The sequence below is a fragment of the Pholis gunnellus genome (assembly GCF_910591455.1).
Source record: "Pholis gunnellus genome assembly, chromosome: 10".
In the NCBI taxonomy this organism is placed as follows: domain Eukaryota; kingdom Metazoa; phylum Chordata; class Actinopteri; order Perciformes; family Pholidae; genus Pholis; species Pholis gunnellus.
Genome location: NC_136537.1, coordinates 20,686,831 through 20,714,481, shown reverse-complemented (window position 1 = coordinate 20,714,481; position 27,651 = coordinate 20,686,831). Strand labels below are relative to the sequence as shown.

At 40.6% G+C, this 27,651-nt stretch overlaps 4 protein-coding genes across 5 annotated transcripts; 3 read left to right on the top strand and 1 right to left on the bottom strand.

Moving 5' to 3' along the window:
• Positions 1-1,772: 1,772 nt before the first annotated feature.
• On the bottom strand, positions 1,773-5,939 carry LOC306702406 (alcohol dehydrogenase class-3-like). Its single transcript, XM_079168027.1, has 10 exons — positions 5,881-5,939; positions 5,717-5,763; positions 5,388-5,489; positions 4,855-5,005; positions 4,679-4,766; positions 4,362-4,581; positions 3,851-4,111; positions 3,485-3,638; positions 2,674-2,809; positions 1,773-2,041 (listed from the first exon to the last, which is right to left on the bottom strand). Exons 2-10 carry the CDS (start codon positions 5,732-5,734, stop codon positions 1,993-1,995), a joined length of 1,179 nt encoding a protein of 392 aa, XP_079024153.1. The 5' UTR covers positions 5,735-5,763; positions 5,881-5,939; the 3' UTR covers positions 1,773-1,992.
• Positions 5,940-6,396: 457 nt separating this feature from the next.
• gar1 (GAR1 homolog, ribonucleoprotein) lies at positions 6,397-8,627 on the top strand (the record flags this gene model as incomplete). The annotated part of the gene is made up of 6 exons (XM_079167934.1): positions 6,397-6,595; positions 7,081-7,235; positions 7,354-7,413; positions 7,511-7,622; positions 7,818-7,982; positions 8,067-8,627. 6 exons carry the CDS (start codon positions 6,397-6,399, stop codon positions 8,075-8,077), a joined length of 702 nt encoding a protein of 233 aa, XP_079024060.1. The 3' UTR covers positions 8,078-8,627.
• Positions 8,628-9,280: 653 nt separating this feature from the next.
• On the top strand, positions 9,281-13,413 carry LOC306701975 (alcohol dehydrogenase class-3). Its single transcript, XM_079167447.1, has 9 exons — positions 9,281-9,336; positions 9,961-10,062; positions 10,273-10,414; positions 10,514-10,601; positions 10,879-11,098; positions 11,887-12,147; positions 12,308-12,443; positions 12,841-12,979; positions 13,095-13,413. Exons 1-9 carry the CDS (start codon positions 9,319-9,321, stop codon positions 13,117-13,119), a joined length of 1,131 nt encoding a protein of 376 aa, XP_079023573.1. The 5' UTR covers positions 9,281-9,318; the 3' UTR covers positions 13,120-13,413.
• Positions 13,414-14,562: 1,149 nt separating this feature from the next.
• Positions 14,563-19,425, top strand: LOC306702474 (eukaryotic translation initiation factor 4E-1A-like; the record flags this gene model as incomplete). 2 transcript variants are annotated; one of them, XM_079168106.1, is made up of 7 exons in its annotated part: positions 14,563-14,658; positions 15,544-15,644; positions 15,827-15,922; positions 16,200-16,263; positions 17,827-17,940; positions 18,291-18,430; positions 18,735-19,425. In XM_079168106.1, the coding sequence occupies 7 exons, from the start codon at positions 14,563-14,565 to the stop codon at positions 18,847-18,849; spliced, it is 726 nt and encodes a 241-aa protein (XP_079024232.1). In that variant the 3' UTR covers positions 18,850-19,425. The 2 variants fall into 2 exon arrangements, with proteins under 2 accessions (XP_079024232.1, XP_079024233.1); XM_079168107.1 differs by having other exon boundaries at positions 14,604-14,677; positions 15,554-15,644.
• Between the last annotated feature and the right edge of the window lie 8,226 nt (positions 19,426-27,651).

Sequence of the window (27,651 nt, the reverse complement as noted above, 5' to 3'; positions counted from 1 at the left end):
AGGCCCTTAAATGGAAATCAGCCATCATTCATTATATTACTTACACCAGTACTTTTCCAAGTGTGACGTCTTAGAGCGCAGTCTTTCTTGTGCAGAGGCCACTTTCCATGTATTGAAATAACTAATATAAGAAGATATAAAACCATAACTAAGCTAATACCGAATAGTATTATTTGTAGTTTCTGTTGGATATACTATATTTATTTGCCATGACATGAATTACCAGTTGAATCAGAGCGACACTATTTCCCATTTACAATGTGTGTAAATGGATACGGTTGTATTATATTTTGTATTGTTTTTAACGAGAAGATAGCGTCCTTGTTCAAATAGGTTGTTTCCCCACCCACCATTTTTATGTCCTCATCATATTTAATGTGCCATCTGTCACACAGGAATAAAGCTTAGTAAATAAGAGGAAGTCTCTTGAAGGCAAGACGGCACCTTTTGACATTTCTTTCCCCAGACATGCCTTTATTTGTGTGATGGCATTTACCTCATCTGGCATTTCTGTCGTTTGTCAATTATATGAAGACTCGCGCCTAAAAGAGGGGACGCATGTGAAGTTATGACAGCGAGAGGGAAAAGCAAAAAGAAATAAAAATATAAATAGGATTCTCCATTTGCACATTAGCCGTCTCCATTTCTATGCAACTCCGTGCTACTTTACGCCAGCGTTTCCTATCCAGACGAGTTACACAGTGTATGTGAAACACGACAAGATGGACAGTTAAGATTTCAAGAAAAATGTGGACAAAGCTGTGGTTGTAATTCAGAGAGTATTAGTTGCACAAAGCTGTGACAATTCTAGAGGTTGTGGAGTTCAGACACAGAGAGGAAGAAAGGTTGGAGACTTATGGTCGTCTCCTTGAATAGTTTTCCCATCTATGAGGCAGACATTCAGACACATGTCCCCAAGAAAGCCATATAAATCTGTGAGCATGTCCAACATTTACAGATGACGATGCCCAGTCACATAACCACCTGTCACAACTTGTCTTCCTCTGTCTTTTGATCTTGCTCTCTTATCTCCCTCTGCTGCCCCATTCTCTGCATTATTCTGCTTTCTATTTCTTGAAAACTGTCTTTACTTTGAGATTCTTAGGGAGGAGGATGGGGGGTGTCTAAGCTGTGTAATCTGTGATTTATGGCACACAGGCATATAGGAGACCAACATAAGAGGACGAGCCCCAATTTATTTTCCATTTAAAACTAAGATGGAAAAGCAGAGGGAACTGCCAAAGGTTTTCATTTGATCCGAACGTAACTTCAATAAAACAAATTCCTTCGACAGCTATTTCAGTTCTTCACCGAGAGGCATTCCCCAAACAACCTTTTGTCTTCTGTCCTGACAGCCCACAACTGTTATTCTAGCCCCTCTCCCCATTAAATCAATATATAATATTACCAAGGACGAAATTTGGTAAGCCTGACCACATGAAGCAGATACTTCTCCATGGCTGATGACAGATTCAGCCATTTGTTTCCTGTGTCTTTTACCCCATCTTCTATACAAGGGTATGTAATTCCAACTATCACCTCACATTGATATCTGGACCAGAATCACTGTATAGCTGCCAAGTGTGACAGTTGTAGAGATTAATTGCCTCTGTGTTACTGCAGATGCTGTATACTGTAGATCTATGATTTACATTCAGCATTATTTTACACAAGTTCACTGAACATGCTGTGGGGCGTTCTCCCCTTTAATCAAGTCTGTGATAAAAAAAAAATCACTTTAATAATTTAATCTGAATAGAAACACAGATTCCTTTGCAGATAGAAAAGAAATGTCTTTATAAAGTTAGATGCAGAAGCTTTTACATGATACAAGTGTGCCCTCTAGTGGCCAATGTGCTCATTTGCTACAAAGTCTAGCAAGGAAAGTATTTTAATTGTCAATATCTTTTAAGAAAAATAGCTTAGAAAAGTTCCCAAATACACTGCAGACATGTATGCAGAATCTCATTACTTCATGGCAATGTAACTTCTTCATCTTTTACCAGGTGTCGCCTCCCACAGACTGATTACAGTACGGACGCTAAAAAGAAAGAAGACACATTGTTAAGATAACTGAAGTCTCAATCTCACCAGACCCTATATATTGATTTATTGATTTGAGTCAGTAAAAAAACAAAACAACAGCAATCTTTGTTTCCAGCTTCTCCAATGTGAATATCTGAGAGTTTTTAATGTCGTCGGTTTTGGGAAAAACAAGACATTTATAGACGTCACCTTGGACTCTGTGATGGACATTTCTCAACGTTTACGTTTAATACGCATGTATTAGCGATTAATCGTTGAACCACGAAAAACAATCTGATTCATCAATAATTAAAATAATAGTTAATTGCAGCTGACAGAGACAATATATCCTAAAGAATAATATATACAATACATTTATATCACACATATATTGCTGAATAATTTGCAGTTGGTAAAATTCGTGATATTTTCTAAAGAATTAATCAAATTACAAGATTTTCTTGTTTGGAATACCACAATAAATGTCCTTTCTTTATCAGATACTAAATGGTGTGAAGGAATACTATTTGATTGGAATTGTTTAAGCCTCAGGAGAGTAGAGCTTTGAGTAATACAAGGAGACACATGCACGCGTTCAGAAAGACGTTTTTTAAAAAGAAGAGCGGCCACAAATAAATCACGTCTCACCTTTCCCCACTCTTCATATACTCGAAGGCCATATTGATTTGGTCCAGCTGGAGGTTGTGGTCGATGAACTCATCCAGCTTCAGCTTCTTCATGTAGTCGTCCACCAATGTAGGCACACCCTCCACACTGCCCCAGTCTTTAGAAGAGGATAACAAAACTGAGTCCTCGTGGACCACAACATAGCAGACATTAATGAGCTCCTGAGAAAGGCCATTTTCCTCATTATCTCGAAATAATGAATACTCGAAAGATGTTAGATATGTTAGATGTTCGGTGCATATCAGATGCTAGTTTGTGATGTGTTTTTGTGTTGGTGGACCCGCTTTCCCTCAGCCTGCCTCATTTTCTACTTCATTTAGTGATTTCCTGTGTTTCATATTTGACGATCCAGATAACGAGCGCAGACTTGTTACTTTTAATCAGATCTGAGCGTACATTTACATCCTGTACATTACTTCAAAGTTGTGCTCATACAGATATAAATATTAGAACCGAGTCCTCTTTCCTTACTTAAAGTGCAACATGTCGTGTGGATGCATTGCATCCTATTAGCTTACCGGCCTCTTCTCAGTGAATGCCTGTTGATTAGTGACTCAAGAAAGAAGCCTTTACTCTTTGATTGCGTGACACTTTTATCAACTCTCTTTTAGACATCAATATTCTTATCAATAATAAGCGCAAATCAATACTTGAAGTTGGGCCCAGAAATGCAACAGCTGACTTTGCACGCTTTTAAATTGAAGCATTATGCAAGGCCATTTTTTTTTTTTTTTTTTTTGCATGAAGTAACTAACTTGTTTTTAAAGTTCACCTCCAAAATAGGTCCCCTTCAAGGTGCGTCCCATCAGGATCTTTTCAACCATGACGGTCATTGCTTCCATCTGAGTCTCCCCGACAATGACACAGGTGCCCCAGCCGTCTGTTGTGGACTCCAGCGCAGCACTCAGACATAAAGAACCTGTTGTCTGAATTAATACTCCTTTTAAAATATATTTACAAATTCGTGAAATACAATCAAACTAGAATGTGAAAAAAATTAGATTTGCACAGTAACACATTGTGTAAGAAAATGTGTGATTGCCATATTTTGTTTTGCAGAAATTCTCAAACCTATGTGCACATACTGCTTTACAGATCTACTCTGACACTGCACAGACAGAGGATTCCTATTACCCACCACACAAACTGGCCTTCCATCACACTCCAGAGCGTTGTCCACCCCTCCGTCTGTCATCTCCACCAGAACCTGCTGGATGGGCTTGCTATTATCTTTGGGGTTGACACAGTCGGTGGCTCCGAGCATTCGGGCTTTCTCCAACTTGTCGGGGTTGATGTCAACCGCGATGATCCTTTTCGCCCCAGCAGCCTGGCAGCCCATGACGGCTGCCAGTCCGACATCTCCGAGCCCAAACACGGCACACGAGGAATCCTTCTCCACCTGGATGCACACGATTTGAGAGTCAGACAACCAAAAGCTGTTAGAGAGACATCTGATGAGATCACTTCATCATTAAAGATAACTTTTATATAACACATTTAGCCTTCATTCTTCCCAACGTACCCATTATACACATTTAGCTTTTCTTTTTACCTCTTAGTGGCCCATTATATTTTCATGCAATAAGATTTATAAAACAAAAATGATATGATTATGATATGAAGTATCTGGCAAATCTGTATCCTCTTACCTTGCATGCATTAACAGCAGCACCATAACCGGTGGAGACATCCCAGCCGAGTAGACACACTTTGTCGAGCGGTGCGTCACTTCTTAGTTTTGCAAGACAGATATCGGCAACCACAGTGTACTGGCAGAAAGAACTGACCCCAAGGTACTGGTACACCTGTTGGCCCTTAAAAGATATCCTGCTTGTGCCATCAGACAATACACCCACTTGTGCGTTCGCCCTGAAAGCCACAAAAGGGAACGGCATTGGAAACACTGAGTAGCTAAACACCATGAAAGCAATAGTGATTTGCTTGTGTGAACGTAGGTAATGATCACCAGTTCTTCCTGCACTGATTCCTTTTAGGGCCCTGACATCGTTCACATTTCCCACACTGTGGCAGAAAAAGAGGAATGACTTTGTCACCTGTGAAAACAACAAGCAGACAGACTACTTGAGTCGGAGTTACATGTCATGTGGTGTCAGTTTGTTTGTTGTGAGCTGTACAATTCACCCGGTGAGAAGCTGGTGACTCCAGGGCCGACGCTCTCCACTATCCCCGCCGCTTCGTGGCCGAGAACTAACGGGAATGGTCTAAACTTCATCCCTTTTCCAGTCTGATGAAGGTATTCCCAGTCTGTGTGGCACACGCCCGCGGCAACAACCTGTACAAACATGTAGAGACAGTCGAATCACATGACACGCCATCACATTTAGGGAGTGGATGTAGTTAGTGACAAAAACAAACTGAAACAGAGGAAGTAAGACATATTGAAATAGTTCAGCATGTGTCGCCTGATATGATCAAAGTCAAAACAGGAAGTAACATCATTTGAGTAATACAAGTGTCCCTCTGTGGGATAACATATTATAACATTGTTCCTATTAGTTCTTCTCATTCTGTTATAATTTAACACCATCAACTTCAAGTGATTGCCACTGAAAAATAAACTCCTGTTAACACTGGAATGTTTGCTGTGTAGGTGCCCACATATACAACCAATACTATACTCAGACAAACAGACAAACTCGGGATGATCAGCTGACCTTGATGCGGACTTCATGGGCCTTGGGTGGGTCCACCTCCACCTCCTCAATGGACAGAGGCTTCCCAGGCTCCCATGCAACAGCTGCTTTGCATTTGATCACCTGAGGGAGAATATAAACACATCATGTTCGTTGGTTGGTTGTGGGTGACACTGTTTATTTTTCAAATGAAAAAAAAAATGACACTTGACGGGGCCAAGTTTTGAAATGGGTTAAATATCACTGTACCAATATCAATACTACTTGTCAGGGTATACAAAAAGTCCAGCAACAACAACAACAACCTCAGTTTATACTACTGATCAAACAGATGAAGTGTATTTTCTTACCTGACCTGTTGTTGACATCGTTGAGTGATGTGTACTTATTAATGTGCCTGCAATTAAACAAAATAATCAAATTATTGGAAAATGTACACAAACATACATTACCAAGTCTCACAAAAATAACTTTGTGTCGTATTATATCAACGCTGGAGTCTGTAAGGTCTTACTAGAGCAGTCTATTGTCTCTGTCTTTGGCAGGCATCCGACTAACTGCTCCTTTGCATATCCTGTGAGCGGCGGTAGAGGTGCGGTTTTACGACACTTCCGGATGCTGGTGAACGTCTTTACGGCAGCTCTTGGTCACACGTGTTATCGTTGCATGGAAGTCCGTCCTAGTAAATAGCTGCTGCAAGCCGATCGACTTTGTGAGTAATCTGCTTTAGTTGTGTGTACATAACGCTATATACTTGTGTATGTATATTTTTTGAAGTGAATATATAGTGGGTGGATTTGTGGTGGAAATTGCGGATGAATTGTATAGTTTAAATGAATATAGTAAGCTAGAACTTTTGCAGCGCTGTCGAGTCCACGTTGTTAGCTCGATGAACGAACTCTACGGGGTTTAGCTAAGCTATGTGTCGCCCATGCTCCGTTTAAACAACCAAGGATTCACGTGTTTTAATACTCCTTTGTTTTTTACTTGTTTCTTCTCTTCGTGTTTCTGGCAAAGGTTTCCCAGAAGTATGTCTTTCAGAGGAGGCGGTGGACGAGGAGGCAGAGGAGGTGGAGGATTTAGCCGAGGTGGAGGAGGTGGATATGGCGGAGGCAGAGGAGGTGGAGGTGGATTTGGAGGAGGCAGAGGAGGTGGTGGATTTGGACGTGGCGGTGGTGGCAGAGGTGGTTTTAACAGACAAGACTACGGTCCTCCAGAATATGTCGTCGGTAAGATCATAAAACCAGCACTGCTGAGAAGCTGACTGTTTGTAAATGTCCATGTGCTCGGCCCAGCTCCTGTATCAACCCGTAGAACCGACCACTGAGGCATCACAGACTTTAAATCCCCTGTTTGCTGAGTGTTGATGTGAGAAGAAAGATAACTTGTATTAGTTTTCAACTTGTAAACAACCTTGATGTCAACATCCAAGTAGTAATCATGACTAGGACACACTAATTCATACTCTGAATGATCCAATGTTGGGCAGATTTAATATGGTAGGGCAAAAAAAAAAACAATCATTCAACAGTGTACAACACTTGTGAAGGCACATTGTTTGAAAGTCATCATTATGCAAGCAAGTAGCCACAAGTGTTTAGCCAACTTCTTTAATGTTTTGTTGATGTGTCTTTGAATTGTGTGTTATATGCTTGTGTTGCATTTGCCGTGACGCTAGAACACCAACTAACTGTCCTCCATTGTTTCCGCTCAGCCGTGGGAGAGTTCGTGCATCCATGTGAAGATGACATTGTGTGCAAGTGCACGACGGAGGAAAACAAAGTGCCCTACTTCAACGCCCCGGTGTACCTGGAAAACAAGGAGCAGATCGGGAAGGTGGATGAGATATTTGGCCAGCTCCGGGAATTTGTATCCTTTCTGTTGTCTTTATTTCAGTCTCTGGAAAAAGTAAACGCCCACTTCTGTGGAATAAATTGTCTTTTTTTGCAGCTCAAAGTCCTGTTAATTCCTTAACCCACCCTTGCAGTATTTTTCAGTCAAACTTTCTGACAACATGAAGGCGACGTCATTTAAGAAACCGCAGAAGGTATAAAAGACGTTTTTCAACATTTTAAAGAAGTGCATTTTCATACTTTCATACCCATCTGTAATACATTGCGTGTGATTTGCAATATCTCTTTTAGTTTTATATAGATCCAATGAAGCTCCTCCCGCTGCAGAGATTCCTCCCCAGGCCGCCAGGAGAGAAGGGACCGCCAAGAGGAGGCCGAGGGGGAAGAGGCGGTAGCCGCGGAGGTGAGGCAGACAAACTTTGTCTCATTATAGTCGATCTTGTCTCACCCAGGTTTTTTTTCTCCATCTTTGCTGCTTGTGCTGAAATTCGCTGTCAGTTCTATTGTGGATTGAAAGTGTGGTTCCTTTGTGCCTGTTTAGAGCACAGCTTGTAGGAGTAGTTTGATTAATTCTGTTCATTTTGTTTTTTTGTTTCAGGCGGTTTTCGAGGTGGACGCGGGGGAGGATTTGGAGGTGGACGAGGTGGAGGCGGCCGCGGTGGAGGATTTGGAGGTGGACGAGGTGGAGGAGGCTTCAGGGGAGGAAGTAGAGGAGGCGGAGGCTTCAGAGGAGGAAGTGGAGGAGGAGGACGTGGATTCAGAGGTTTGTCCTTTTTCAATGTTTTTCAAATTATACTTGTTGTCCTGGTGTGAAGGTAACCTTTTATTTTTTGTGGTTCACTTGCAGGTGCGAGATAATCTGATGGTGATGGTCTGTTATGACGGTCTCATCCTCATCTTGTGCTACACAAGCAAAGAGGCTGCTCTCTATGACGGTGCCTGGCCTGTTGGACTCAGAATATAGACATTGCCTCCAATTGAAGAACTTGAATGGATTTTCCCTCGTTGTTTTATTTTTGTACCAGTTTTGAATATGTGACGGGTGATTATTATTTAAAAGGTTCATACGTATGCCTGTGTGTAACATAACGAGGACCTTTCAGCCTGATAAGGAGAGTTATCGGGTCCCTTTGTGAACAGGCTCATCAATATCCTCTGCTGATTATGTTGAAATGTTTGGCCATGACAGATGTTTGTACTTTGACCACGATTTCGAGAGATACATTCACAAGCCTTCATGTATTAATTTCCTCCGATGTGGGAAATCTTAATATACTGTTAGTTGAAAACATTTTAATACCACATTTTTGTAAAGTCCCAATCAGAATGTTGTCACATTTTTTGTTAAAGGCCTTGATTAAAAGGTGCTTTGTAACTGTGTCGTCTTTTATATTCTCAGGTCTTGGTAGTAAACGGCCAAGTGGCATTTTAGGTGGAGGATAGCGAGAAATGTGTCAAAAGAATATTCTAAACTCCCTGTCCACTTAAACAAGCTTTGTGTATTGTTGACTCATTTGAGGTTTGACCATTATGTACACGGCAACACACTGACACTACAATCTTTCACATTAATCATCTGAAGGGATAAAGTTTGGAAGTCAATCATGGTCCACCATGCAAAGGTGTGTGCACCTTTGTGTTGGACATCTTGAGCAAGTAAAACTTCTGATATTTGCATATTCATAGATTTAATACATTTAATTGAGGGAGAAGGAGTTGATATTTTAGGATTTTTTTATTAACTAGGTTATTGGATGTCTTAGGAAATGCAATATATCTTTTTGAGAATTACTAAAAAGATGAGTCATTTTTATTTAAATGCCCTCACCATCTCACATTCAGTATACTCAGAAATTAGGACTAAATAAATGTATTTGTAAAAGTACTCCCGGGCCAAGAATGATCTTTCACTTCTAAATGTTGCTGAATATGCTCTGAAAGAAAGACGGAATATTATTTAATATTTTCAAACCACTTGTGAAACGTGCTCTTTCTGCGCCTGCGTCATGCTTACGCCGCACGTCCTCGTTTCTGATTGGTCCGGGCTTTAACTCCTTTACGGCAGCGCACCGCCCCTCCCTCTCGCCGAATGAACGAACATGGAGACAGCTGGAAAAGTAAGTACATTTCCCACTAAATGCGCAATGCACATTTTAAATGCATTGTTTCTATATGTGTGTCGTTAAAGTTGTAGCAATTTCACACGAAGCATAAAAAAGCAACGTGCTCTCAACCAACTTGCAGTCATTGACGTGCGGTGAATTAACAAGTACAAAGAACCGCTCTTCCATTACTGAACAGGGATCTTTGGCCAGTCGCTACCGATATGCTGCAAGTTGCTGCAATGCTTGTCCCGAGAGTTATGTTTAATTCTGACGAGTTAAGAAACAGTGAAAACTAGTTTTTGTGGACTATAAATTGTAGCCACCTCTCACTCTTAAGCATTAAAAGATCTGAAGTAACTGAAAAAGCTAAATTTAGTTCATGTCATTAAAGCAGATTGCACTCCACCAGTGAACTACTGGAACTCTGGGTTGGCTTTGCTTAAGCCTGGTTACATTTCAGAGGCAAAGTACATTGTGCAACTAGCTGGACCTGTCACACGCAAGCGCGCGCGCGCACACACACACACACACACACACACACACACACACACTCTGTAACGCCTCAGTCAACCCACGGCTACAGTTGCATAATTACTTTTAGAAACATTGTTTGAATGCATTGAACTTTGCCCTCAGGTTATCAAGTGCAAGGCAGCTGTTGCCTGGGAAGCTGGGAAACCTCTTTCCATTGAGGAGGTGGAGGTAGCTCCACCCAAAGCCCATGAAGTTCGCATCAAGGTAAACCAAACCATTGCATGACTGAGCTTGTATCCAGCTTTCATGTTCTTTTTTTCCGGACCTGTCTCATAATTATAAGAGGCAGGAGAACAACCCTGGAAGAATCACACATGGGTTTTTAAGAAAGACACGACTTAGCACAGACATACGGTAACTAAGATGATGCTTATTTCTGGCCCGACATCTTTTAAATGACACCCTTCCTCCCAGCTCTTCGCCACAGGAGTGTGTCATACAGATGCCTACACTCTGAGTGGCAGTGACCCCGAGGGACTTTTCCCCGCCATCTTGGGCCACGAGGGTGCTGGAACAGTTGAGAGCATTGGTGAGGGTGTCACCAAATTCAAGCCAGGTACGGAGCTGCCAAACACCATATTGAAATTTTTTGTGAATAAGTATGTTTTTTTTGGTGTGATTTCTAATTATTATTCACATTTCTCTTTGACCACAGGTGATGCCGTCGTCCCGTTGTATGTGCCACAGTGTGGTGAATGCAAATTCTGCAAAAATCCCAAGACCAACCTTTGCCAGAAAATTAGGTTCGGCTGTCAGACTTATTGATGCCACCTTGAGCTGGGAAAGACCGTCAGGCTTTCAAGATAAAACTGAATGAAAAAAAACTATATATATTTCTTCATGGCAGAACTTTTAAACCTCAATGGTTGAACTCAAAGCCCCAGGTGCCTCACCCCAGGGCAACCAAATCAAAGCTCAGTCATCATTAGTTTGAGCCTGCCCCGTATTGAAGTGCAGAGCCATCGGGTTTCATCACACATACATGAAAAGAAAACTTTTCCCTGTGTTTTCACCCTGCAGAGTAACCCAGGGCAAGGGCCTGCTCCCCGACAACACCTCACGCTTCACTTGCAAGGGAAAGCAAGTGTTTCACTTCATGGGTACCAGCACCTTCTCCGAGTACACCGTGGTGGCCGACATCTCTCTGGCCAAGGTGAACGAGAAGGCTCCACTGGATAAAGTGTGCCTGCTTGGATGTGGCATTTCTACAGGGTACGGTGCTGCTCTGAACACTGCCAAGGTGAGCATCGCAGGCTGTAGACCAGAGCTATTCCATTACAAATTAAATTGTTTGAACTACCCGGGAGACGTAGATGAGCCAGACATTGTCAGCAGCCTATTTAAAACCTTTTTAGCTTTTGGAAAAAGACAAATTTGAAACAAACACAGTAAAATTGTCTCACTTTTGAAATAAAAATATGTTTATTTTTGGTCACATATCTGACCCGGACACATCACAAAGTACAACCCTCCCTCTCCCCCACACACACACTCTCTCACACGCAGAACTGCTTCATGTGAGAAAACGTTGATTTATGGTTTGAAGCTCGTTAAGCAGAATAAGTTTGCCGCCCAAAGGATACAATGAGAGGAGATGAATATTTTGTCATTGTTTGTCAGCGTCACTCTGAAGTGGGTCACCCTTATTAATCATGCAGATCTGATGTGAAAAGGAATTGTTGCCACGGGTGTCTGTTTCCAAGTTGCTGTTGTTTCTTTCTTCATCTTTTCGCAGTGACATTACTTTCACCCCCAAAACAATATTTTTTTATGTTCACAATTAATTAGAAATTAAACAAAAACATGTATTGGTATCTTTACAGATATGATACAATCTGATATGATACTTTCATCAGATCAAAACAGACATTCCACTGTAGTGCAATATAAAATGCATCTATCTGTATAATTCAATTTGACACCAAAAAAACTACTTTAAAGTTCCCTCATACGGTACATTTGTTTTATGCAAAATTATTCACTCATACTTGAATTCTCACATTGCTATTCTTGCTCACGCACGCTCAGGTTGAGCCAGGTTCCACATGCGCTATATTTGGCCTCGGAGCTGTCGGCTTGGCTGTTATTATGGGCTGCAAGTTTGCTGGCGCAACAAGGATCATTGGTGTGGACCTCAATGCCACAAAGTTTGAGAAAGCGAAGGAGTTTGGAGCCACCGAGTTTGTGAACCCAAAGGACCACAGCAAGCCCATCCAGGAGGTTCTGGTGGAGATGACTGACGGGGGTGTGGACTATTCTTTTGAGTGCATTGGCAATGTGCAAACCATGGTGAGACACTTTTATTCATTCACTGTTTTCATTTGTCATATCGATTTGTTTGGTGGATATTCACAGTGCAGATGTATACATAGCGTGCAGCATGCAAAACAGTTTCCGTAACTTGGCAATTCATAGAAATTAGGACAATTACCATTTTTTATTATTTCAGAGAGCTGCTCTGGAGGCGTGCCATAAAGGATGGGGCGAAAGTGTCATCATCGGCGTAGCCGGAGCTGGGCAGGAGATCTCGACCAGACCATTCCAGCTGGTGACAGGCCGAGTGTGGAGGGGCACAGCCTTCGGAGGTGACTGACTGTGTTAGATAATTACTTGTTATGATGGGCGTAATGTGTTCTGGCTGCAGTTCCAACTTTCTCTGAGTTGAAAGCCTGTTGCAAATTTCAACTATGGATGATTCTGCATTTTTTTAGCATCAACTGTAAGTTTATGGAAAGTTTGTTTTTTTTAAGCAGAAAATTGCCTTCTTATGGTATTTGTAGTGGTATTTAATTAGCCTTGAGGTGGTTATGGAACATTTGTTTGCTGTACCAAATAAAGTTTAAGCAACTATTTATATAGTTGTTAGTTGGGGAATAGGTGCCTTGCCCAAAGCCTTTTGGCAAAACATGAGTTTTATTCAGTTTAGTTTTGGGCTAATGGAAAATGTGAGTCTTTTAACTGGTTTTGATATTCACCCCCCAGGGTGGAAGAGTGTGGAGAGCGTTCCCAAACTGGTGGAGGACTACATGAATAAGAAGCTGAAGGTGGACGAGTTTGTGACCCACACCCTGCCCTTTGAGAAGATCAATGAGGGATTTGACCTCATGCATGCCGGAAAGAGGTGAGAACAGTTCACTTATGCTGTCCGTGAATAATTATCTAGTTTTCTTTGTTTACAAAGCCCTTTTGACTTTTTCTGCTGTTCTGTTAATTCTGTTGTTTTTGTCTCATTGCAGTATCCGCACAGTGCTGACCTTCTGAAGTGCCTAAAACCTTGACCTTCACGTCCGGCCGTTTAACAATCTCCTTCCATAGTTGCAGCACTTGATGTATTTCTCTGCACTTGTTTTGATGTCATAACTTTCAGTATTAGAACATCATTTTTGTTAACAGCAGAATGCATGTTTGAAACCAAAAGTGTCACAAAATGTTTTTGAAATTGAATTTATTTTCAGCTTTTCCTTCTGTGGCTCATTTGCTGACTGATGTGATGTTTAATAAGAAAACACAACATTTATACATAAAGGCATGTGGCTGCTGCTCTCACTAAGAACAGTCAATGAGTCTCTTTCAGCCCACTTTACTTCTTCTCTCCTCCAAGAGTTCATAGCAGGACAAAAGCATTTCATTACATAACAGTTAGTGTACAGTACCACATTCGTGCCTTCATACTCGTTATGTTTACCCAGAAAACACTTATCAGACCCTGAATATCACATTCAAATATACACAATATGTATTGTAATTGAATAAATCCTTAAATACGAAATATATGGTGCTTAAATTTACTTTCAGTAAGGTCATCACAGTCAAAGATAGAATGCTATCACTATCACTGATGTGATAGGATCACAAGCTTCATCCTGAGTGAAAGATAGTTGTAATCACACAACTTACCTCATGACTGTTTATCACGAACAGAAAAACGTGGTTTATCAGGGAACATTTCCACTAAGCCTGCACATTGTTAAATATGTGTATATTATTTATGGGCACAATATACTAAGCCTATAACATACGTCAGCAGGGGTGGTATACAGACTTAGAATGGCCCTTGGGTTTACTTTTATTTTGCAATGTAATCCCAAAATTCAGTACAGTAATCATCATTTTGCATCATTTGCAAATAATTCTTTATGCTGCCTGCTCTCCTAGCTGGCCTCCAACATACGTAACATAGTATATGTTCAATTCAAGACAATCTGTTGCCAAAATATGAGTTTTAACTATGTATCATCCATTACTTTTACCATAAAGAAGAGACCTTTGCTGTTTGAGGGGATGTTTCGTGTTTACTGACATGATCTTTCAGACTTTAGTCTGGGTCCCCCAGACAACAAGCAACTTATGACATCACCGTCAGCAATGTGGCTGAAAGACCGGGATGATTCAGTTAAAGTGTGAAAAAGAGCACATTTCTGGTGGGATCACCACCTCATCCTGAACATTTCCCTCAGTTTTATTGTTTTCTATGCCACAAAAGAAAGTTCAGGATGACGTTCACAGGTACACTAACTATAATATTGCTTGAAGTACATCAATTGCACACATTTTCACTAAAATAATTAGATTTATTGGATCCATTCTTATAACTTATAATTTACAATCCACCCATGCACATTATCAATAATCAATAACTGGAAGAAGATCATAGTCTCACACACAACCTGGATAAACATGTACTTGTGTCCCTTCTTCTTGCGCATGCGTCATGCAGAGTACCAGATGGCCCAATCAGGTATTTTAACACACGCCAACAAATCTGAATGTGACTTCCAGAAGATGGCGACCGCTCTGGTGGTGAGTGCGCTGCACACTTGTAGCTCAGGTTAATTCACTTCAACTGAAGAAGCTACGCTTTTAAATGCACTGTTAACACGCCAGTGATAAAACGACGGGCACGAGACTGTCGCGCTGTAACGTTAGACGTTAACGGTTTAACGGTTAAAACACCGTGTTGACCGGTACGTGCCCGGAGAAGAACTCTGATGCTCGGATGAATGAATGAGAGGACGCACGCGTTGCTGGGAACAGCCAGCATTGTGAACAAAATAACACGTGACTCAGAATTACTTTTCGCTGAAGTACAGCTCGCTGTAACATCTATCATACAACCTGAAACTGTGAACTTGCAAGAAATGCTACATTTTGGGAAGACGCCTTCCACTCTTTCAAGTAAAAGTAAAGTTAATTTTGAGTTGACGTGAAGTCTACCAGAGTATTATGAACTTAGGACTTAAAACATGGCTGGTTGTTGGATTGCAAAAATGTTTAATATTAGTCTGATGGACAAGGGTTAAAACCTCACATCTTTATTATCTATGGAAGGGCCAAATGTAAATACACAGAAGTAGTGCAGAAATACATGTACAACAGAGACTAGCTGTAGAAAGGGGAAAAGATGACATTACTGTCAAAGGGTTGCTGTGTCCTCTATAAATAAAAGTACCCCCAGTCTACTATCCACTCTCACAGACATCCCTTGTACACTGTGAAAGTATCACAGCTATGACTTCAACGATACATTTTTTTTAAAAGTTCCCTTTTATGACTTTAAAACTACAGACAAGTTAAATAATTACAAGCGTAACGGTGCCAATAGCAGCCATCACAGATGGCACGTGATACACTTTCTTTAGAAGTGTTTTCTTTGAATGCTTCTTTTGTACTTTTTTTGCTTCCTAGTTAACTTCAGCTCCTGCTAATCCTGAAAAGGAAACCTGTGAAACAATCATTCAAAAGGTTATGAGTCCTGAATCCTACATCAAGCATCCACTACAAAACAAGTAAGACCTCACCGCTAGTCCCTTCTCTTCCTCTTTCACAACAGACCCGAGCAACTACATCTCATCTTAACATTGTGTGCAATTGTTTTATCGAAAAAATGTGTGAATCTCTTCCAGTGAAATAAGTTGTCAATGAGGGAAAACAGGCAGCTAGTTAGTACGAACTCTTCTTTGATTTGCAGGTGGGCTCTTTGGTTTTTCAAGAACGACAAAAGCAAAACATGGCAAGCCAACCTCCGCCTCATATCCAAATTTGACTCTGTGGAAGACTTCTGGGCGTAAGTATTTTATTGCTATATGTGTATATATATCATTTTGGAGGGGAAAATATAATTGGAGGAGGCATAATGTGAGATTTCCCTTTCGTGCCATTCTCTTGAACGCGATATCTCTTGAACGATACAATGATGAAGTGATGATATTTTGAACAGATATGGAAGCATAAAACCGTGAGGCGTCAATTCTAGTTTGTTCCTGCCAGTCTATCTGATGTACAACGGGATACAGCTCATCGATTTGTCAGTTGTTGCGTGACATTACAATTCCCATTTCCAGATTATACAATCACATTCAGCTCTCGAGTAACTTAATGTCTGGCTGTGACTACTCGCTGTTTAAGGTAAGCAAGCTTTTATCGCTGTCTTTTTATTATGTTTTACATTCCATCCATTTTAAAACGGTCTGTTTCCTTAGCTTCCACTGTGAATAGATATTTGTGTTTATTCTGTAAACACTTGTTCAGAGTAGAGATGCACCGAATGATCGGCAGCAGATCAAAACCGGCCAGTTTACAGTGATCGGCATTGACCGGCGACCGCCCGATCAGTCTGGTATTTTTTTTTTTGCTTGTCAAATTTACTAACTTGTACCACCGTCGCAAGGCAGTTTTATATCCGTACAGCTGGTAACATCACAACCACACTGGCAGTTCTTCTGCATGATCAAAGGACACACAAAGCTTGTAATTTGTCCCAACTGCAAGTTCAAAATAAGGTGTTAAGGAACATCCGTAAAACAATTGGTACAGCCAACTTAATCATTCCCCTGCATGCTACTCTGAGTGATCACAGTGACTGGCTTGCTGCTCCGTACTGCTCCAACTGCTTTAATCAAAGCTAATATTAAAATAGAAACCTTGCTTTTAATTACATCTGAAAATCTAAATTGCAAGGTCATACTTTAAAAAAAATCTGAGCGGTCAAGAAAATGTCAATCTGTGCATCTGTAGTTCAGAACAAAATAGAAAAACAATGTTGTTTTGGTGTGTTGTAATTGTGGTCCACTCAGAGCTCATGCTGTCTTATTATAAAGGAACCAAGCGTGTCCAACATGAAGTCACAAGGCCTGATGGGTGACTCATTCATTAGAGGTTTGGCTGGCTTTGACCCTCCATCACTAGTGATGCATGTACCCGTTGGGCATCAAAACAAAGTTTATGTCTGTTAATAGCTGCACTTCATCTTCTCTCATGACCACAAAGAGCTTATGAGGAAGGAGTTGGTTAATTAGCATCAATCAAGACTGAAACCGGCTCTCATCTGTCATAAATCATATCAGACGGTTAGAAACAGAGGATAGAAAAGTGGCTTCTTGAGATACAATGTGGTGTAGGAAAGTAAAGTGCACATTCCCGAATAGCTTTATCCGGTGCTGCTTTTGGTTTTTGCACATAATTGAGGGTTGTCCCTCTTAAGCTACAATATAGAAAAAGCATAATTAACAGTTTTAATTCATAAAAGTTTGTTCTTTTGTGGAAATTATTTCTCCAAACAGACAATAATTGGAATTTACTAATTCCCTGCTTTCAGACAAATAAGCAATGAATATTTGAATGTTTCTTCTATGCAGTAGTTTAAAATGTTTATTAGGAACCATGTATGCTCCTCTTTATGTTAACTGACTGCTGCCAACAAATCTATCCAGCAAAGTGACTCTAGAGTCTCATTTATCCAGTGGAAGAGTCTTATCAATAAGTACAGTTGCCATATAAATTGAAGTTTAGTCAATTATGCCGAGAGGAACAACAATGAAACACTAACTAATCTAATTAGTGGAGATGGGACGTATGCTGTTTGCTCCTCTCCTGATCTGAAGAGAAGCTGATGGAGTAAAGCCGTTGTTCATTATGGATGTGTGGGGATATTTATAGTGTTGTGAGCTCTGACCTTTTGTGCGGATGAAGGATGGGATTGAGCCCATGTGGGAGGATGGACAGAATCGACGAGGTGGCCGCTGGCTGATAACTCTGTCAAAGCAGCAGCGTAGAGCAGACCTGGATCGCTTCTGGTTGGAGACGGTAGGTTCAGTCCTGTCGATTTATTGGTTACTTTAACTACAGCTATATTTTCAGGGAAGACATTTAGTCCCATCACAGCAGGAGAAGCACAGGTGTGAACACTAGAATGAATCAATTCCATTTTGCTGCTTTGGTTTCAGGGTCCTTGTGTTGTGCATGCTGGCTCCCTGTCACACTGTCATGGCTTACCGGGACACTTGAACAGAGCGGAGCCATTTGTTATGTTGTTGGTACCACCTGCGCTTCTCTTACTGTGACAAGTCGAAATGCCTGCTTTGTAAAGGCCCGTCAGTCTCTTAACTGCTCCCCCAATAACGAGGCATTTTGAAAAGAATCTGTTGTTCCTCCAGCTCCTGTGTCTTGTGGGTGAAGCGTTCGATGACCACAGCGAGGACGTGTGCGGCGCCGTCATTAACGTCCGAGCCAAAGGAGATAAGATCGCGATATGGACCACGGACTACGAAAACAAAGATGCCATCACGCACATAGGGTGACCTGAAGATTCAGTTATAGTAAAGACAATATCCACCTGTATAGCCCTTTTTCTGTCCATGTTAAAAGGTTTTTTTCTTGTACTTCAATACAGCGGTAGATAGACAGAAAACCTGTGTATCAGACCTCTGGAGCAAAAGATGGTTGATTCGTCATTATTGGACGTTCTCAGTAAACTAGACACAGTAATAGCAATAACATTAGCGAGGGATATGCATGTTGAAGAGTCTGAAATGTTTTTCTGTATGTATTTGCTAAAATGCAATATGTTCCTTTTTGCCTTTTTTTTTTTTCTTTTTTAGGCGCGTGTATAAAGAGAGATTAGGCGTTCCGCAAAAAGTGATCATCGGATACCAGTCGCACGCAGACACGGCCACAAAGAGCGGCTCCTCAACCAAGAACAAGTTTGTCGCCTGAGGACGGTTGATCACGCCATGTTTTCTGTTGCCAGCATAGATTTTTCTGTAATTTTTCTGTGAATGTAACTGACGGGTTTATCCACCAACAAACACTGGAGGTGGAGATAAAAATTGCTTCCTTTCTGTTCGCCTATTTGTTGCCACTTTACCAAAGCTTTTTGTTTGTGTTGAGGGTTTGTGCCGTTCCGATGTAGCACTATCGTCTGAAAACTTCATTATTTTCGTGGTGGTGGGCTGGAGATGGGTGAAAGATGTTTTGATGCCCATATTTCATTTTCAAATGCAGCTGCATATTTGTGGAGAATTTATTTAATTGATCCTCCCCTTAGTGTATGTCAACTCTTTTCTTAACGCACATATTAAAGGCAAAAAAACAAAGTAAACCATTTTGTATAAACTGAAGCTCTTTGTTAGTCTAATTAATGTATGCATTATGTTTTATGGTGGAATTTTTAACCATTCTTTGTGATTTATTCCCCATCTTCCCGAAATGACAAAACAAATTGATAGAAGTTTAAACATTGTGCAGTTGTTTTTCATTTTGATTTAAGTCAAATAGGAGGACTAAGGTCAAAACGGTTTAGTTTCTTGTTGATCAGCGTGTGCAATATGTGTTATGAGAAGTTGCAATTAAGATTTGAAGAGCAGTGAATTTATTTTAAAGATACTTATGGTGCTTCGTAATGAGTGTCTAAATATTTAGAAGCTGCATTATTTGCCACGCGAGCATGAACTACACAGTTCACAATGCATCAGCAGCATAGTAACTTTGTACCTCAGAACATGCTGATATACTGTTTCTCTTAAACACAAGTTTGACTTTACTTGCACGTAAAAAGATGTCTGTCAACATTTTGTATTACAGTATGTCTTCAATGAGGATATTTTCCAAATATACATATTGTTGGTTGGCTATTTCCTGTTTCTTGTAAATGCACATTCCATATTCCAGTGTACAGTATAGAAGTAAAAAAGTTGCCTTGCCTGTTTGGTACAAGTTTTGTTGATCTACTGCTTTGATGAAGTTTACACAATATAATTATTTCAATTCCAGATTTTGTTTTTGTGGCATATGTAAAAATGTAATTGTTTGGAGGTATTGGGCTGTGCCTTGAATGTAACACCATACCCCGTATTTCTCAGCAGTGATGCAAATAAAACATGCACAGTCAAGTGGGCTTCTCTCTCCAAACAAGGCGTTTTAATTATGAAGTGACTATTTTGATTGTTAAATCATAATGACATACCAATTGTCTGTTTTGGAGGAATCTGTCTTGGTGGTGGTTTAGAGGAACAAAAGTCCTGTAATGTAATGTAACTTATGTCGCAGCTTTATGGAAGTGGCGAATGGGTGCTAATCGGCTGCTCAGCAATATATTAAATCTCACATCATCTGTAAGTCGCTCTCCTTCACTCAACACTTGAGTAATGGAAGGTTGGCATCATGTTTGCCATTAATTACATGTTTCCTTGAGGCAGTTTGAAACAATGATCATCATACACTATCTCTCCTTGATACACAAACATTGTGTGTTTGGTTTATTATCAGATTTTTTATTGGCTCTTCCTTCCTATTTAAGCTAGATAAAGGGATTTCTGTAGTGGCCGCAGTGATTTATGTCTAAGTTAGTCTTCACTTTTATTAGGCGATACAAATTGCAGTTGGTCTAATAGGGGCCTAAAGTAATCTATGACATCCATTGACTGCTTACTTGAGAGCAATAGCAACACAACCCCTGCCGCTCCTTTGAAATAAGCCTCCCTGTAATTGACTCGATCAATCAAGGCACATTTTCACACAAGAGACAACTAGGAGGAAATTAGAAGAGCGATTTACAGATGGTTGTTAGGTTAAGGGGTTTTACCTCACGTGGCAAAACACAACACGCGGCCTTTGTTGAACGCATTGGAGCTATTTTGTCTCCGTTGGACATTTAAACCACTGTTTGCCACTATTAAACATTTTGTGGATGTAGATGGAAACATAAAAGAATAAAATGTAGACGATAGTTTACGACTATCTGAAATCCAGACTCCGAGATGCTTTCACTGCTGGTTTCACCCTGAGCACTAAATCTGACCTTAAATGTGAGTAACGGCTTCTCAATCATGAGAACAATCCTAAACTTTGTATTTCTTTTTTATTTCTTCAGCTATAAACGTGATATAAATACATGTGTTTGTGCACACATACTGCCACTTGTTTTCTGAAAGTCAGCAATAACCCACTTTTTGTGTATAATCTTGTTTTTATAATTAGTTCTGTGTGCTTAAAGATTAATTGGTATTGGGCATTTTGTTAACAAATTGCCGACCATAAAACCAGTCCAACACGTATAGTGTGGGTGTTTGAAGAGCAGTAAACCTTGCCTGGTGGATTTATTTCCGCTGGTATTTTTATTCCCCTCTGTTCAGCAGTAACACAAGATCAAGTAAATGAACTTACTGCAGATAAGTCAAATCCTTCAGGCCTCAGATGTTTTCAGATGCCCTCCTGGCACAGATGAGTGAGATTATTTGGCCATTTATTGTGTGAAAGTGTGTGTGTGTGTGTGCGTGTGCGTGTGTGTGTTACATAAAGCAATTATGTGTCCGTTTTATAGTCCCTCTACAAGAACAAAATGTGATAAAATATGTTAATGTAATTAACTGTCTGATAATGTAATAACCTCTTCTGATGGATAATTTCATTATTTTTCCTCCGTGATGTAGCTCGTACCAGCACATATCTCAGTTTCTGCATCAAGGAGTTATAAAAACAGATGCACATCTGATTACACTTTGACTAATTATTTCATTATCTAGTTCTTATTTCACCATCACAAGCCTGCCTTTTCTTTGCCTCTGCCTGCCACTTCAAAGCCTTGAAAAAGACGATGATGCAGACTGATCACAATCATCTATTGGCAGCGCCATTACGTATTGATTTATGCAAAAGTATTTCCCTCCTTTCTTGGCCCTTTTTCACTGATTGGCACCTTTTAGTGCTAACGGGTGACATCCGAGGTTTTGTGGATTTGATGACCCCGATGCCCTGACAGATGGAAGCGCTAAACCGAGCTGACGCCTGTAATTGACAGAGGCAACATGAATGTGCACCTTCTCTTTGGGTTGCGAAGGAACAGCAATGGAAAGGATAAACATGTAGTTCTCATGCACTCTCTAGTTTACATTTTGGGCTTTTTGCCAGAGAAGTATTAGTTAGATCCTTTAAAGGTAAAAGGAGGCTGTCAATCTCCATTAGAATAACAAGTAAAATTAGATAGCCTATTATGTGCATTAAGAATAACAATTGCTAATCAGATTGTTAAATTATAAATGAATTAATATATAAGCAGCTTGTTCATTTCACAGCTGGTCCAGGTGGGTGTAAGTAGAGTAATAGAAAGTCTCACAAAATTGTAATAATCAGGTCCCCTTTATCTCAGGAAGAGGAGTGGGGCATTGTAATTGTCACATTCCACTTAGCTTTTAGCTTATGCTGCTATTAAGTGTGACTTACAGTGAGAAGGCTTGGGCTCACTGCCCATTCTACTCAAAGAAGTATTCAAAGAACACTTTGATGTCTGTTTGTGAGCATGTTGAGCTGTTGCAGGGATCATAGCCCAGACTCACAAGCATATACTGTATATGTGAAGGCTACATGTGTTCTGCATAACTTCCAGCGGAAAACAACTGCAGTGAGCATACCGGTTGGAGGGGTGGAGCCACTGCCAGATCTGGGAAGAATTGCTGCCAACAACTTAGCAAGAGAGGCCATCAGGGTGAGGGAGGCCTTCACATCCTACTTCTCTGCTGAGGGAACTGTCCCATGGCAACACACCGTGCAATGCCCAAGCACATCCAAAACAGCTTTTTTAATTAAGACCCACACATTATTATTGAGCTAAGGCACATACGGTCGTATCCTTTGTTTGTTAAGAGTTTTCTTGTAAAACTACAATAAAGAACATGGACAAAGTTACATGAAATAAAGTGCATTTATTATTGCAATTAAATGCAATACAAATATAAAAAAATAAGTCTTATGATTATTATGATCTTATAATATAATTTGTATACAATAATCATAAAAATGCTATATATATACATACAAAACATGTAATAACTTTTATTTTATTCCTGGTTCATTCCCTGGAAAGATTGTCCGCCAGACATTTACTCCAAATGTTCCAAATTCAGCACCACAGTGCTGGCTTCATGAATTAATTTGTGAATTTGAAATCTCAGATATTCTTTTTGTTGGGGTGGCAGTCTTTCCAGGGAAGGAACCAGGCTCTTCAGAAAGACTTCATCATCCGATGGTGGGGGTGCTGGTGGAGCAGGGGAGTCACTTCTCAAGGCCTCAAGAATACGCTCCTCTGCGCTCCTCTGCGCTCCTCTGCCTGTCGATCCCTGTTGGCCTTTCTCTTTCCTGTATGAAATGGAAACAACATATTTTGTGAAACTATTGCATCCCATCACTAGAATAGCTTGTAAAGTTAATATTTGTCATCGTGAAAAACATACCATGCATGCATGAATTATATTCATACAAAAGAAATGCAATCCAACTTTTGTCATGTACATACCCATGGGTGGTTTAGGAGCAGCAGGAGCAGGAGCAGCAGCACCATGATGCTCTTCCTCACCATCCTCTGATGACCGATCTGGTTCATCTTTGAACAACAATAAAATAACAAAAGTGCTGCTTTAATTAAATAGTAATTTGCCTGCAAATACAATCACAAGTTTCTCTTTTAAAGCCATGATAGAATAGTGGTTTAAGATCCGGAGCCCAGGGTTCCAAACTCACCTTTATTATAACTTATTTTTGCTCGTGAAACATTTTTTTTAAAAGTATGAAAACCATACAGAACTTGCACTGCTTTGGCCTGGCGTTACTTTTTCAGCCGTATTGATCTTTTCTGTATGAGTGTGTGTTTGTGGCTGCTGCCGTTGTGGAGTTTATATTGTTTAGGCTAATAAGAGTTGTCTGCTTTGGTGATGTTTTCTTTAGCAGTCAACTGTATGATATGTTTGTCAGCTTATATTGTTTCACCAGCCTTGGTGTCCGTATCTTTTTTACATTTATTTTTACATTTGTTGCCCATCATGTTTTGCATGTAATAGTCTGGGTTCCGCCCTCTTTAGGCTGTACTTGTATTTGTGGATGCACAGGTTGCAAAGTGAGAAAGTAAATATATCATTGGTTTGGACATAAGGGCACCATGCCACGTTAATGCACTTTATTAACCATTAATACTTTCTTTAGTTTAATAAGTCTATGTATGACCTACTTTTTACACAAATCATTTTACTTGTACTTCAGTCAAATATTGTAGTTCTCTTTACATCCCTGCATGGACCCAAGGATATTAGTAAAGTCGGGCCCTGATGTTGGGTGACGAGGCTCACAGTCTGCATTTTCAATTCATCCCAAAGGTGTTGGATGGTTGACGTCAGGCCTCTCTGCTCAGTTTGTTCCACAGAAAACTTTTTTGAAATCACTTTTTGTTCAGACTGTGCTCTGTGCATCTATCTATCTAAACACCTCTGCCGCTCACCTTTTGTTGCCATAGGTAATACATCAAGTGTGACGGTGACGGTGGTGATTTTCTTTTCTTTTCACGAACCATCCACAGGGAGGCAGTACAGCTACACACTTTACGTCTGACTCCTCTATCTTTCAATCCTCCACAAACGTTTTGGTTGAGGAAATTTGGGATTTCCACGGAGTGTGTCTGTTGCGCACACTAGGGGAAGACGGTATCTGTAAATAGCAGCTGTGTCTCTTATTTATATATTTATGTATATACCTATCCCGCCATCACAACTCACCAGAAAAAAAAGAAAAGAAAAAAAGGATCCGCATTACAATTCTCCCCCTATCGCCTTAGGCAACTGTCAACCTCCTGCTCACTAGCCCCTGTACAGCCTACAAAAGGGGACAGGGAGAGTCAAGGCGTGCACCCTCCACTTGACTGATGTTTTTGTGCCACCTCATATGCACAAGTGCAGTAGTTCTAAACCCAGTGACATGACGCCCCTCTGGACTAGGCTGCGGCAGAAGAGGTTGCAGATGGTTCTTTGCATCTGCGGGAGGTGCTGATTCCCTCTGCGCTTCGTGACAGATGTGTCACTTAACTGTTTCTTCGTTCGCAGTGGTCTCGCCAGCAGCTGCCTCTGAGGAATCTTAAGCTATAGGCTCAGTAGGTAGGCTATTATCCATGCTGCTGCTGACCGTGTCCTAGAGTCAATAATGATCTCATGTTCCCCCGTCTGAACCAGAGGGAGGGATCAGCTCCGCAGTACAGGGGGAGCTTCATGTCACTCAGACCCACACAAAGCAGCTTTCAGATGACAAGTGTTACAAGCAAAAGGCCTCAGAGTTCAATTTGTATTCCATATATTTAAATAGGTTTCCATGAACATGGTCTACTAATAATGTTCAGTGTCAGGCAATATTCTTTATTGCATCTTTTATAGTTTGATTATTCAATAACTCTCATCAATATGTTTACATCAGTTGACAGCAACATACATTACATCTGGATTATGACATCTGGTGACATTTAAGTCTGAAAATCGCTAACAAAAACTGAATCGCAATAAACTGAAACGGAAAGAAGAGTTCTGAATCGTGTTTAAACAATATTCAAATAACAAATGTAATACTCAGGATTTTAACTGAGAAAGGATGTGGTTATTAGCGTGCATGTCAAGATGCTTATTATGTCTTCCATCTTTTACCGGAGGCAGTTTTTTATTTGTATTATTAACTTTTGGTCTAAAAACCGATCATTTAAAACAGTGTTGAACCTCTTAACCCAGCATGTAATGTGCACGCTGTTTGTTCCTCTGCGCTTTGCTCCTGTTTTAATGTGTACCGATGTGCTTTGTTCTGTAAAACACTTTGTGACAGACTTGGTTGATAGAAAAGGCTTTGCAAATAAATTTAACTTTTCTTGACTCGTTGGTAATGAAAAGGCTGCAGGGCTAAGAGCAGCCAACACTGGGACGTGTGACTCATATTTACACTCATAATTGCTTCAAACAGAGCCATGTTGAAGTATGCAGGAGGCATTTTACTACCCAAACAAAGCTCAGCTTCTGGTGCGGCCGTCGGTGTCGTCCATCATGGACCGAGATCGCAATTCATTCGAGCGTGGTTACTTTTGTCTAAGAGGTAACGTCTCGTACATCAATAGTTTACTTGTTATTTTGTGCATCAGCCGTTTACCAGTTAACCACAGACCCTGTGAATATATATATATATATATATATATCAGTGGTGGGCCGTCAGGGCCTGCAAAGCCTTCTCTGCTGGCCTAAACAGAATCACAAAGTTATAGCTATTTTATAATTTAATATGTTTTCTTAAATACATTTAATTTTTTCTTATATGTATTATAATTTATAAAAATATTTTTCCCATTATCTTATTTTCTCATTGCACAGCTACTGTGCTCCTCAGTTGCTCTGCTTCCAGTGCAGCTTGTTTTAAGTAGAGCTTTTATCCAATCAGATTTCACCTCTGTGTCTCTAGTAAGAAGAGAGGTCCCAGCCTGCAGACTCACCCAGTGCTGCCATGTGCAGTTTAAATTGAATGGGGACGATATTGTTGATTCAACCAATCAGATCTTTAGTTTGGGATTCATGGCCCCACCAGAGCAGTTTGCATGCCTAGTTACGTCACCTCAGAGTCCAGATGCCTCTCTGCCAGCAAGGTGCAGAGTGTGCTGTGATTGGTCAGTGGGCGGGCACGTGACTATGTGCCCGCGAAACATGATTGCTAGCAGAGCTTTGTAGCAGACAGAGTTCAAGTGGAAATATTTGAAAGACATTTTACCTAGCTTTGTTTTTTTTAATATGAAATGGCGGAAGGAGGAGAAACGGATTTAGTTCGAAGTTACTGGGAACGCTTTTCTCAAGAAGGACATTTCTGAACAAACTGGACAGTAAGAAACGACCCCACAGCTAGCAGCCCTGACCAGCCAGGAAAATGATTTGTATGCAGCGTCAGAAGCGTTGCACATGTTATGGCTGGGAATGTGTTTCATTTTAACTGAGCATCGGTACTTTTGGAGAGACTCGAGTGGATCTACAACTCACAACCGCGGCCCGCCCTTCGCCGGTCCACGGCCGAAGACGACCACCGAACGCGGTCAAAGGCGACCACCGAACTGCGGCGGAAAACGGACCACCGACCGGCAGCGGAAGACAACCGAACGTCGGTCGAAGACGACGACCGAACAGCGGCGGACCACGGACAACCGACCGGCGGCAGATCCGGTTGGACTTCTTACTGGAACTGATGTACTGGGATTAAACTCTTTGTCAGCATAGACAGCATTTGGTAAGTGAACTTCGTTTGTTTACCTCTACTGTTCATTTGTCTATCGTGGCGTTTTTATGAATAGTATTTGAATGGCTCGTGCTCGTGTGGTGGAATGCGTGGATCCGCTGCAGGTCTGCTGGATTGATTTGTTGCTTTGTTGTCATATGAATATATGCGACTGCTCTTGTGAGTTTGTCATTGTGTTACATTGATTTGGACTATCTTGTCCGTTAATGACGCAGCGTATATGTGTATATATATATATATATATATATATATATATATATATATATATATATATATATATATATATGTATATGTATGTATATTCGTGGCTGGTGAGGCACTGACTCTTTCAGAGTCAGATTTACAAATATATGAACCCAATATAGAGTAGCTTAAATCACCATTCAATTGGCAGCTTGCACATTGACTACTGGTTGTTTTTCATATTTCATATCAGCATTCTTTACACACACA

Excerpts from the sequence above, each read along its gene's own strand:
- LOC306702406 (XM_079168027.1), bottom strand. Across the intron at positions 5,006-5,387 it reads CCCATGAAGTCCGCATCAAG|GTTGTTGCCGCGGGCGTGTG; the intron begins GTCAGCTGATCA and ends ATGTTTGTACAG. Across the intron at positions 3,639-3,850 it reads ATGGAAGGCCAGTTTGTGTG|ACAACAGGTTCTTTATGTCT; the intron begins GTGGGTAATAGG and ends GTATTAATTCAG.
- LOC306701975 (XM_079167447.1), top strand. Across the intron at positions 11,099-11,886 it reads CTGCTCTGAACACTGCCAAG|GTTGAGCCAGGTTCCACATG; the intron begins GTGAGCATCGCA and ends ACGCACGCTCAG. Across the intron at positions 12,980-13,094 it reads CTCATGCATGCCGGAAAGAG|TATCCGCACAGTGCTGACCT; the intron begins GTGAGAACAGTT and ends GTCTCATTGCAG.